The sequence below is a fragment of the Adiantum capillus-veneris genome, chromosome 16 (assembly GCF_014529385.1).
Source record: "Adiantum capillus-veneris isolate H3 chromosome 16, ASM1452938v2, whole genome shotgun sequence".
Classification (NCBI taxonomy): Eukaryota; Viridiplantae; Streptophyta; class Polypodiopsida; order Polypodiales; family Pteridaceae; genus Adiantum; species Adiantum capillus-veneris.
The window spans coordinates 85,774,631-85,786,872 of NC_140946.1; the positions used below are offsets into that span (position 1 = coordinate 85,774,631).

At 44.1% G+C, this 12,242-nt stretch overlaps 1 protein-coding gene across 13 annotated transcripts in view; it reads right to left on the minus strand.

The window, feature by feature from the left end:
- Positions 1-1,382: 1,382 nt before the first annotated feature.
- LOC147439388 (uncharacterized) overlaps positions 1,383-12,242 on the minus strand; it is a 258,172-nt gene continuing 247,312 nt past the window's right edge. For 5 of the 13 annotated variants that reach the window (XM_086485235.1, XM_086485227.1, XM_086485239.1 and 2 more), the window contains 3 exons: positions 1,964-2,024; positions 1,788-1,876; positions 1,383-1,699 (listed from right to left, as the gene is read on the minus strand). In XM_086485235.1, the coding sequence (XP_086341361.1) occupies positions 1,463-1,699; positions 1,788-1,876; positions 1,964-2,024 (387 nt within the window). In that variant the 3' untranslated portion in view covers positions 1,383-1,462. Of the gene's footprint in view, positions 1,700-1,787; positions 1,877-1,962; positions 2,025-12,242 lie in introns of those variants that run through there. The other 8 variants (XR_015184591.1, XM_086485236.1, XM_086485233.1 and 5 more) reach the window with 5 other exon arrangements.

Consider the following 12,242-nt stretch of genomic DNA (forward strand, 5'->3'; position numbering starts at 1 on the left):
GCACTGTAAGATCAAGCCATTGTGCATGTTATTATAGATTCAACATTTTAGTATAAACTGTTCATTTCTTGGTTATGTTAATGAAATACTTTGGAAAGGTAAGAGTTAGATTGAAGGTGCCATGAGGATCCACAAGGGGTCGAATGGTTTTTTGAGTTGCACACATTATGTGAAATCCTAGAATTTGTGGTGGCAAATGTGGCCTTCATATTACTATTGATTTCCATTTGATCAAGAGCACATTACAAGATGTGAGTGAATGTGATCACCCCTTTTGAGGAAGGGACTGATTGAGCAAACAGAAAGAAAAATCCATTGAAATATGCAAGCAAAGAGTCTATGAATAATGTAAAAACTATGGACGAATGTGACAAAGGATATGTTGATGGACTTGTTTGTTACAAACGATGGTGAGCAAAGGCAAGACCTTGACAACGCAAACTGAGTGAGGTTCTGTGTTATGCCAACAGAAGACGACTTCATAAGTCCCTTCAACATACAATAACAGAGGCTACGATCAAGGATGGAGCAATCGATAAATCTTGCCTTTGAAAAGAAGATGCAATTATCCCGAAATACAAAGTTCTCTCTTTCCTGAACAATTGACCAATGAATTTCAACCTCATATTTTCAAAATGTCCATCGTTGAACCTGGCTTTGGTCTAGATCTCTAGAAAAAATATGAGACTTGGTCATAGTCAAGGTGACATGTGGATACATTTCGACTATATTCAAAGCACAAAGAGTTGGATTAGGTTTAAAGTCTCTCTCTCTCTCTCTCTCTCTCTCTCTCTTGTAGACTTGTTTCTGTAAGGTACACAACTATCACTTTACTAAGATATTAGTGTTACTTTGCTGGTATGGATGGAGAATAACAATTCATAGTTTCTATATTCTTGATCCAAAAAATGTTTAAACATTGCATGGTACACTATCTCATCATAGTCAATTATACACACAAGTGGAGTAAAATGAGAGTGCCAAAGTGTTTCAAATCATAAAGTAGGGGTGCAAATGGGAGAGAAAGAAAATGCAGGAGGTGCATACTTATACACAAACCCATTCCCTATAGATCATATATGAGTTCTATTTCATTCATCTTCCTTTGAAGAAATACAAATAAAATAACATAAAGATCCTATCTGACTAAAGACCATATATGTAAGTTTTATTTTGGATGGATAGGAAGGTTGTGCTGCAGGCGTTGGAGGGCAAGCAACAGGAGAGACTTTGTTAGTGCCTGTTTATCCATGGTCAAACCATTGTTGGCATGAAAAAAAAGTATGATTGAGATCCCAAGAAATTTCATCGGTTGAATCCCATACGGGCCTACTTATGACAATTATATATTGGTTATAGTGCAAAAGTTTGATAGCCATTGCTTTCGAACCTTGCACGTGCCATTGGATTCACGTTAAAACTACACAATTTTTCAACTCACAGTACAAACGAGGTCGGATAATTATGTTTGATCATCTTCGGCGAATATTATACACCAAGTGTCATTTGAGTGAAAGTATTGTAAATTTACCATGTAAATTTGAAATAACCTATGATTAGAGCTATGAATGCTCACATATGTAATCCTGCGAGTTTTAGCAGGTCCAAGGCTATCATGAGACATAACCTTGTTTTTCCACCTTAAGAAACATATAATAAAAACTAACCTCTGCACGTTATGTATTCTCATCTTTTGTTCCTGAGAAACAGCAACAGAAACTCATTTACGCTCATGTGCAAGATGCTTTTGGAATGAAAATAGGAGGACTTTGCGTAATATATTATACCTTCAGGCTCTTATCTAAACAAAAGCAAAATGCAGCTTTCACATTCAAAAAAGGTGGATTTTGCTTTGTATACTTTGTACCTCCAGACTCTCATGCAAGTAGAAACAAACAAAATGCAACTAAGTTGGCAAAAACAGAAATGAGACTCTTGATAAACAAAACGAGGAGATCCAAACCTTGTAGAGGGGAATGGAAGTATGGGTGTCTCAACGCTTCGTCAACAGTGATGCGGTCCTCCTACATGCCATATGAAAGGTTGATAATATATGGCACACCCATCTAATAACAGCTAGTTTTTGGAAATATTTCACTTGCAATGTCATTTAGCTACAAAACTATACAGATGCACATTCCACCATTAAATAAAATCAAACAGAGCATCAGCTGTAAGAAAAGGACCTAGGTACTCTCTTCAATGTGGCTCACAATCAAGAAACTCCTCCAATACCAGCCCTCGCACAAAGCATTTTACAAGAGAAATGCAAAAGAAAACCGGATGCGACAACAAATGTTTCAGCTACTCATGTCCTAGTCTTGACATGTTTTCTTTTGTTTCATTTTAATGATATCAGAGAGAAACCTCGCAGCTAGCATTTACAGAGTTGTATCTCATATCTAAAGACCTAGAAGCTAAGTATACACCTTTTATATTTTACCAAAACTTCTCAAAATGTGTGTCAGAAACCAAGATGATGCATTGAAACACCTAGAAGTAGGATAATTTTTTCTTCTAATGCAAGTTTTCTTTGTTCTTATGTTTGTTGTGTGTCTGCTTGTTGAGTGTGTTTGTGGCTATTTCTTTTGTGTGGACTCTTATGGTTGTGCCAACATGCTGTTACTTCCTCATTCGGTCATTGGCAATCGTCTCTCTGGGAGGTCGTGTTTGGCAAGATGGAAGGGCACATTCCAGGGTGTTCTTTTACTGCCAGTTTGATTTCTGCTTGGAGACAAGTTACATTTCATTTATCATGGCATGGCCGACAACAAAAGGAAGGGAATTCGCTTTGTTTGGAGAGTATTCATAGGAATTGGGCATTCTCTCTTACTTTGGTTGACCGTTCGCCTTGTCAAGCATATTTTCTTTCTTGTCGTGGGATTCGCGTAGTAAATGATGTGGTTGATGAGGTGGGCTACACCTTCCAATTTTCCCTTGCAGCTCACCATTTTGGCTTGGGTATGTACTACCGTCAGCTCTGGAGCGAGCTTCAACAAATGCTTCTCGAGTTTTCACCCATTCCGCCTTTGGCTGATGGTTGTTGCACGTCTGATTGGAATTTCTGGGACATTTCGTTTGAGGCCATCTCGTTTATGCTCTTCTCTTACCGCAGCCTTGGCTTGCTCTGTGGTCTATGGTCTCTTGGCTTGCTCTGTGGTCTATGGTCTCTGCAAAAGTCGGATACCTGGTGGAAGAAGCTCCTCTCTAACCTCTGGAAGAGCCACTTGCCTTTGAAGGAATGTTTGTTTCTTTGGCGATGCTTGCTGGAGTTCTCCCAATGAGCACTTTTCTCAGTGCACGTCATATCTGCTCTTCTCGTTGTGTCCGATGCTTGATTTGGAAGAGACTGTTCCTCACCTACTTTGGGATTGCTGCATTGTGAGAGCCTTTCTTCTCTGCATATCTGCTTGTATGTGGCTCCGTTTCCCTTCTGCAATCTTCCACAAATGGTTTTGGGCTTTTAGCATTCTCCCGCCTTCTCTACAAAGATTTGCAGTCTTCTTCATGTGGGTCCAATACTGGTCTTTTTGCCATTTGGACCTTGTGGCGACAACATAATGGCTGCATGTTCCATCGCTCTACTGCAGATCCCTTTTCGTTTTTCAAGCTTTCCCTTAGGCAATCTTTACGTTTTGCCCTAGATGTTGGTGATATCTCTTCTGAGATACATCAACTTCCTGTGATATGCTTTTAGCCCTCTTTTACAGCTGAACACTTTCGTGTTCTTATATTTGTGCATGATCTTTTCGGTGGTTTTCCTTGCTTCGAGGTTTCCCACTTGTAGATTAATCCAAACAGATTTACCGATTTTTTTTTTTGTGCGGTTGCCTGTGAGTGGTGTGTGTGTATATATGGTTGCCTGTTTGCTTGTTCTGTCTAGAAACACATGTAGGCTGGAATTGGAGTGGGTTTGGGGTGGTCTGTGGGGGAGGTTTCAACCTCGCCTTTGGCTTCTTTTGCAGGTTGAAGAATGTCATAGCCTCGTTGATCATTGCCAAGGATGGCTAGGGTCTCTCTATCTCTCGATTATTTCATGAGCACTCCCCTCCCCCAGTGATTACTTCTCCTCATGAGTGGGGCCAGTATGCGACATCGTTATATACATTTCTTGGACAAGAACCCCTTGCAGATCCTATAGAGCCATGCCAACCTACCAGCACCTTCTTTACCACTGAGATGGTAAAGAGAGCCATTGACAGGATGAGGACTAGTAGGGTATATGATCATGATGGTCTAGTAGCAGAGCACTTTATACATGCTAGAGATATGTTGGTAGAGGTTCTTGCAGTGTTGTTCAATTGTGCCATGTGTGAGGGGTTACCTGAAGAGGTTGTCTACTATTGTGCCTATCTTCAAAGCCGGTGATCCTACAGAGCCTTGGAATTACCGCACTATTATGGTTGGGCACACATTGGCACGGTTGTATGCATCCACTCTTGAGCAGTAGTTGAGTAATTGGGCAGAGGGTGAGGGTGTACGAGGAAAGGGCCATGCCAGTTTTAGGAGGGGTTTCTCCACTCTTGATCATATTGTGACACTCAGAGCCATCATTGAGGAGGGCAGGTCACATGGGAGACGGATTTATTGTAGCTTTGTGGATTTCCGCAAAGCATTTGACATGGTACCAAGAGCTCGATTGATGCGCAAACTGCAGGAGATGGGGGTGCCCATAGTGTTGATTTGGGGGATTATGGCTCTATACAGATCAGTGATGGGACATGTACACACCCCGAAGGGGATATCTGATTTAGTTCACTCCACCATTGGGGTGAAACAAGGTTGCCCATTGTCTCTTACTCTATTTGGTATGTATATTGATGAGGTGTCTGATTACATTGACAGAGAGGGTGATAGAGGTGCCCAATTGACAGGAACGTGGATCCCATTGTTGTTATGTGCTGATGATATTGTGTTGATCTCTGCCTCACCAGAGGGTATGCAGCGACAGTTGGATGCATTACACAGTTTTGTAGAGGATAGTGGATTGTCTGTAAACCTTGGTAAAACGAAGGTTATGGTGTTCAACACCACACCACAGTGGATCAGGAGATCACACCGACTTTCACATATGGTCAAGAGATTGTAGAGTATACAGATGCATACACTTACCTTGGGGTTGTCTTCACTGGGCTGAGGTTTTCTATCACAAGACTGGCACCACGTGCCAATAGAAAAGAACAGAATGAACATACTTTTAGCACTTCAATAACAACTGCACTGAGAGAGAGAGAGAGAGACAACACGCGACACGGAGTGGCGGAATTCCACCCCAGAGAGTATTGGCCCCAGACCTTTGCGCCCCTTTCGGTATTTCTTTGTATTGCATCAACACAGTACAAGCTAGTACTCCAGACTCTGCACCTTCTCCAGGAAGCAAGCCAAAGAATAAGCCCTAACCTCATATTTAAAGGCCCAAGGCCCCAAAAGCAGTTTACAACAAAAAGCTTTCAAACTCAAAAGCATCTGGTCCAAAAATCAATGCCAAAAGCTGCCAACGTAATTTACGGAAATCCGTACAGACTGCCACGTCATCAACCAACACAAAACGCGGAAATCCGTATAGCCTACCACGTCATCATGCCAACGCAATTTTCGAAAATCTGCCGTACAACTACCACGTCATCAGCTTTGCGTGAGTGTGTATGAGTCCTGCTTTATTTTAATCCCTTTATGTCACTGGGGCCCATCGGACGGGGTCCCCATAAGTTGGTAGGACTTCTTCTTCTGCTACTTGTTCTTCTTAGGGTTTAGGCCCCTTGGCCGGCATCTGTAAGTTGGCTCCATTCTTTAGGCTTTGACACGTCAGCAGTTTGTTACATCTCCCCTTCTTGAAAGAGAGTAATCGTCCGCGATTACAACATATCTACAAAACAACTCAAGTTAGCTCAAAAATTTCCGAGGGTCATTCCGAGGGACACTCCGAGGGACAATCAGTTTGCTCTTTTTTTGTTAAGGAGTTAGCTGCTCCTTTCGGCTCTTTTGATCAAGGAGTTAGCTTCTCCTTTCGTCCACCTCGGAACTCTTGATATTCCGGCGTAGTAAAATTAGCCATCACACCCAGACCGTACTGATCTTCCACAGGTGTCTTGATGCACTAAAATTACATACCCAAGCAATCTCATCCAATTAGGAATATTCAGTGGTTAGCACATCACAATGCAAAACAAATGCTCACATATGCATGTTACAAGACATAGAAACATAAAGTCGCCAATGAACACTCCTCCCGCATAACCTAACAAGGTTTGGGCCAGAAGATATTCAACGACTCCCTCATACTCCTCCCACATAACCTAAAAAGGTCCGGGCCGGGAGATATAGAGGCCTTTCACAACCAAACGTCCCCCAGACGGCAGCCTGCGTCGTTTGGAGGTGCTGTGAGAGTAACCACTGCTCAGACTTCTTAAGACTCCTCCCGCATAACCATCCAGATCCAGGCCGGGAGTCACAACAGCAATTATTTTACAAGCATACAACCAAACGCTCCCCAGTCATCCCGTCTGCGTCGTTCAGAGGTTCAAACAATAGCAAAACCTTCAACATTTCTCACTACTCCACCCGGCACTAAAATCACCAATCATTGAAACCAGTATTAAAACCAGAGTCAAACATTTCAAATTTGCACCAAGACAAGTTCAAAACAGATACCATCCATTTCAAAAAAAAATTCAAACAATACTTTCTAGCTAAAAAAAGAAAAAAACAAGTAGAGAGTTCATTCGAGGTTTTGTTCGGACAACCGAACTTTGAGGACGACTGGCTTGTCCTTCTGCATCACGGTGATGGTTCGGTTCCGAACTTGGGAGAGTCGCATCATTCTTGTCGTGCCAAGGCATGCCCAAGAGAACATCGCAATTGCCCAACTTCATGATGTGGAAATCAGCTTTTCCCTGATAATTTTGAATAGTCACTGGAAGAGCACCAATGAGCGGTACCACTTTCTGAGTTTGGCCTGTGGCTAGCTCAGCTTCAATTTCTCCACCCTCTGCATCATAATCAAAGTGCATCTGCTTTAAGAATTCTGGATGAATGAAGTTCTCTGTAGCTCCGGGGTCAAAAAAAAATAAGGGCTTTGAAGCCATTGACTTTGCCATATGCTCGACACAATTCATTTGTACTCTCAAGGCGTATGCCATAAATATCAGGAACTAGTCCAATAGCGGGTCTAGCTCTCTTAGCAGGAGGTGGCACTTGGGTTCTGTCGACCGTTGGTGGTGCGGACGTCGGCTCCTCTGGTCTATCAGTGCGTTTGGGACAATTAGAATGATTATGCCTTGTTTGAAAGCATCCAAAGCATTGGCCTTCTTGTAGTAAGGTGTCTCGTTGTTGAGGCGTCAAACGAGGCCTTTGTGGTTGACTTTCACGAGACTCTCGAGAATTTGTTCTTTGTTGGCGAGAGTTGTGGTTCGTGGCCGGAGATTCTTCTGTGGTAAACTCTAGCTTTCCCTTCATCAGTTTGTAGCCGACCGCGGCATGGTCCATAAGTTCTTGCATGGTAGAGACTTGCTTGGATAGACAATATTCCTGCAATGGTGATGGTAGTCCAATGGTGTATCGCTCGCATTGGGCCTCCAAGGGAATAGATCTAAAGGACACAGGAAGGTACACGTCGAGAAACCTTTGGTTATATTCGTCCATGGTTTCGGTGGCAAGCATTTTCAAGTTGCCCCACTCTGCCAATATCTGGACTTCAAACATAGAAGTCATGTAACTACGTGCAAAAACTGTCTTGAAAGCTTGCCAGGTCCTTGGAGCATGCGGTCGTGTTGTGATTGAACTCCACCAATGCATAGCATTATCTTTAAGAAATCTTGCTGCTCGAGAAATCTTGGATTCTTCTGTATAGTTCCCCAAAGCATAGATGTTGTCGAATTGCTGTAGGAACTGCAATGCTTTCTTGCGATCTTTTACCCCGGAAAAAGTGAAAAATTTGACTGTCGTACCGCCATCTTTGAAATCTTTGGGTTGGTTGGACGCATATCCCGGGTATGAATAATAAGGGTATCCATATGGGCTCCAACCATTGTAGCCTGGTGGCGGTGGTGGTGGAGGTGGGGGCAATGGCGGTGGCAAAGGCAGTTGCACTGGATTAGGGTCAGATGGCTGCACCATATTCCTGAAGACTCCCCCGATCGGAACAGACGGCTGAGAAGGTTGCAGGTTGGAAGCTCTCGTACTTTCTGGTGCCGGAGGAGGAGGTACCACCTGGGGCATCAGAGGGGGTAACATGTAGTTCAAAAATTGTTGAAAACTTTGCAACATCGGAAGATTCTGCTGAGGATGCTGTGAAAGAATGTCGTGAAGCTCGTTGAGCAAAAACTGCAAATATTCTGTTGAATCCATGAATTCCAAGTCTTAATGCAGTTTACAGTAAAAAGATTTCAAACTCAAAAGCATCTGGTCCAAAAAGCAATGCCAGAAGCTGCCAGCGTAATGTACGGAAATCTGTACAGCCTGCCACGTCATCAGCCAATGCAAAACGCGGAAATCCGTACAACCTGCCACATCATCATGCTAACGCAATTTTCGGAAATCTGCCGTACAATTGCCACGTCATCAGCTTTGCGTGAGTGTGTGTGTGAGTCCTGCTTTATTTTAATCCCTTCCACTGGGGCCCATCGAACAGGGTCCCCATAAGTTGGTAGGACTTCTTCTTCTTCTGCTACTTGTTCTTCTTAGGGTTTAGGCCCCTCGGCCGACATTTGTAAGTTGGCTCCATTCTTTAGGCTTTGACATGTCAGCAGTTTGTTACATTTTCTTTGAGCAGAGCAGCAGAGACTAGACTGACTAGAGCTTATGCAGCCTTGGGAGGCTTGGAGAGAATGTGTTCGCAAGTTCAATTCTAGGAACCTCGGACAAAATTATGGCTCTTTGATACTTTAGTAGCCTCAGCTATGTTGTATGTGGTGCAAATATGGGGACCATCTGTAGGCCAAGATGGTTGGAGACGTATGGAGAGGCCCTTGGTATCTATGATCTCTCGACTGATCAGAGCCAAGGCCTTCGTACCCCACACTATCATTTGAGCAGAGCTAGCTGCCCCTCCTATGGAGATTGAGGCGCTTACCAGATCAGTCTCCTTTGTGCACAGCTTGTGGGATACTACTAGAGACAGATATGCTAGACTGGCCCTTGAGTCTTCCAGACAGTTAGTTCTTCAGGGGGACACTTCATGCTGGTATGCACAGATGACATCATGGTTTCAGATGCATGGCTTCACCATGAACAGGCTGCCCCCAGTACTCTCTTCAGACACCCTCGATGTCTCTTACACGGGTGGAGATTACTAGACTCATTCGTCAGGGCCTGACCAGCTGGATACCAGGAGGACATGGATAGAGCCGCCACAGGAGTTGGGCACGAAGATGGCTTTCTATAGAGAGCATACAGGAGATGGATTTGTGATTCGACCCAGCTACATGGATACACATATGTCTCATGGTTTGCGGTGTGCCATTGGTCAGACACGCAAGCAAACAACAAGATATGCCGCTTATGCTAGCTAGAGCCAGAGACAGAGCTACATTACATATGTCATTGCACACTATACTATGAGATTCGGGACTGGTTCCACTGCTTATTTAGAGAGGGTTTCGGTCCTTTCTCTAGGATCATGAGTTATGAGGATCAGAGATGTCTTGGGCTATATCTACTTGAGTTACACAGATATAGAGACACTTTACTGGGGAGAGCTAGAGAGAGACAATCCCAGAGACAGATTACAGATTTCTTTTCACTAGATATGGGACAGCCAGAGCAGCAACCATCACTGCAGAGCTCGGCCCACACTCATACGACCACTACCGACACTCTCATCGACGGAGCCTGGAGCTACATAGATCCAAATGGCCACGATTGAGGAGAGGGACTACACAACATCGACAGAGACTACAACAGAGGATTCGAGCCATACTCTCTCGACATCCAGAGTGCAGATGAGGATGGATCCTAGTAGTAGTAGTATTTTTGTTCTAGTCTTTTTGACATGGTATCAGATTCACAATTTTGTAACAGTTTGGTTTCATAGGTCATTTTGGCCTTTTGAAGATGTTAATATAACATTTCATTTCATATCTCTCTCTCTCTCTCTCTCTCTCTCTCTCTCTCTCTCTCTCTCTCTCTCTCTCTCAACAGGTCCTGAGTTCAACTCCTCGTCGGCTAGATCTTTAAGGTCTCTTGGGATAGTTTCCGACGTTAAAACTCTCTCCTCTCCCAAATTTTTTGTGCAAAGTTTCTTTGCTATGGTGATGTTCCTTCTGCTGGGATGCGTCGGAGTCTGGGTGGCCTGTTTCTACTTTAGCTCTCTACTACACAGTTGCCTAGAACGCAGAACTCGTCACCCCCCTTGCCCGAGAACGGGGAATGACCAAGGGTTTGAAACGAGAACAACGCAGAATGGGAGGCCTAAAAACACCTAAATAATGGATTTTTTAGCATCACTTGATTAAATAAAAGTAATATTAGAGTCCTTCGACTCTACTACCAACAAACACCCCTTATTGAAGGCCGTTTCAGCCTATTATGGCCTGAATGTGGTGGTGTGCTGTCACATTGTACAAAATAGTCACTTGAGAGCTTGAAAGCTCAAAGTTGAGCTTGAGAGGGAGGGAGGGAGCGAGCTTGAAAGTTCAAAGTTGAGCCTAGAGTGGGAGAGGGGTGGAGGGGGAGAGGAGAGGGAGAGGGAAAGGGAGAGAGCTTGTCACTTGAGAGGGAGAGAGAAAGAGATCTTGAAAGTTGAGACTCGAGAGGGAGCTTGAGCCTTGAGAGGGAGAGAGCTTGAGAGCTTCAATGGAAACGTGAAGGGGTGGGGGAGTGTTTCTATAAGTGGGGAGGGGAGGGGGAAAGAAAGGGCCTCTTTACGGTGTTTTTTGCCATATGGAGGTTAAATTTCCTTTGCCATTCTGGGCCCGTTCTCTACCATTCGTGTGACAAACTGTCACGCAAGGACGTCCAGCTGTTCCGGCATGTTCCCTCCACCTACAGGTATTCGGAAAGTCATTCCGACGTTCCAAGGCATGAAAAATGCATCCCTTGTAACGCTGCTCTGCTACTTTCTTCCATTGCTCCCTTGCTCCTAGCTTTTGTTGTATCGCCCATCTTTTGTAGCTTTGTATTACTTTTTTCCCCTATGGCTTGTTGTTCTTGTATATCTCAGGAGTTTTTCCACTACCAGATCCATTTATTTTGTTCTGCCTACCGGCTGATGTAATGCCTTTGGGCCTAAATTTAATACAAGGGTACCAAGCCCTCCTTTCCTTGCACGAGAGAGAGAGAGAGAGAGAGAGAGAGAGAGAGAGAGAGAGAGAGAGAGAGAGAGAGAGAGAGAGAGAGAGAGAGAGAGAGAGAGAGAGAGAGAGAGAGAGAGATGAAATGAAATGAAATGTTATATTAACATCTTCAAAAGGCCAAAATGACCTATGAGACCAAACTGTTACAAAATTGTGAATCTGATTGTAGCGCAAATAGTGTGTCGTGCTCTCTACAGTGGGTGCTCCTCAGTGCAATGTGCGTGACAATCTCACTCAAAACAGACTAGAAACAGGAAACAATAGACAACCACGCTCACAGACATCAACAGCAATAGTAGACCACACAAATGACTCGACTATCTCAAAGCACTGAAACAGACTCTGGCGTGGCAACACACTCAGCTCCAGCCCGAGACTCACAGGTACAAATGGGGGTGTCGAGGCTCAGATGTGCAGGGATGGTGAAGCAGTGCTCTGTGCATAGACTCACTGCTCCCGAGGCCGATGCTGGACCAAAGGTGAAGAAGATAATCCCGATGACCAACCGCTACTACTCACATGTAACACCATAAAGGGCCACCAACGGCTCATAAATGTCAGCCATGTGGTGACCTGCCACGATGTCCACTAGACCACCGTCGGTACCCTGCCACTGCCACGTGTCACTCCCAGCCCAGCCCAGAGGGTCCGTCCAGTGTGAAACAGCCTAGACCAATTGTACTAAATGTGTCCTCTGATGACACTGTAGCCTGCTACAGGTTGCCCGCCACAAGACCGCTCACCGTCCCGGCGAGAGGAATACTGAAAAAACTGTGAAAGAAAACCATTAGGTACTGCATCTGTACATCTTTCTTGAAGCAGGTTCTAGGCCCAAAAGTGGAGTTTAAACACACTGCACTGCTTGCAAACGTTTTAAGCTTTGAATAGGCAGGACTCAGTATGATTTCATAATCCAAGAATCTCAATTGGCAAAAAAATGATGCTCTACAG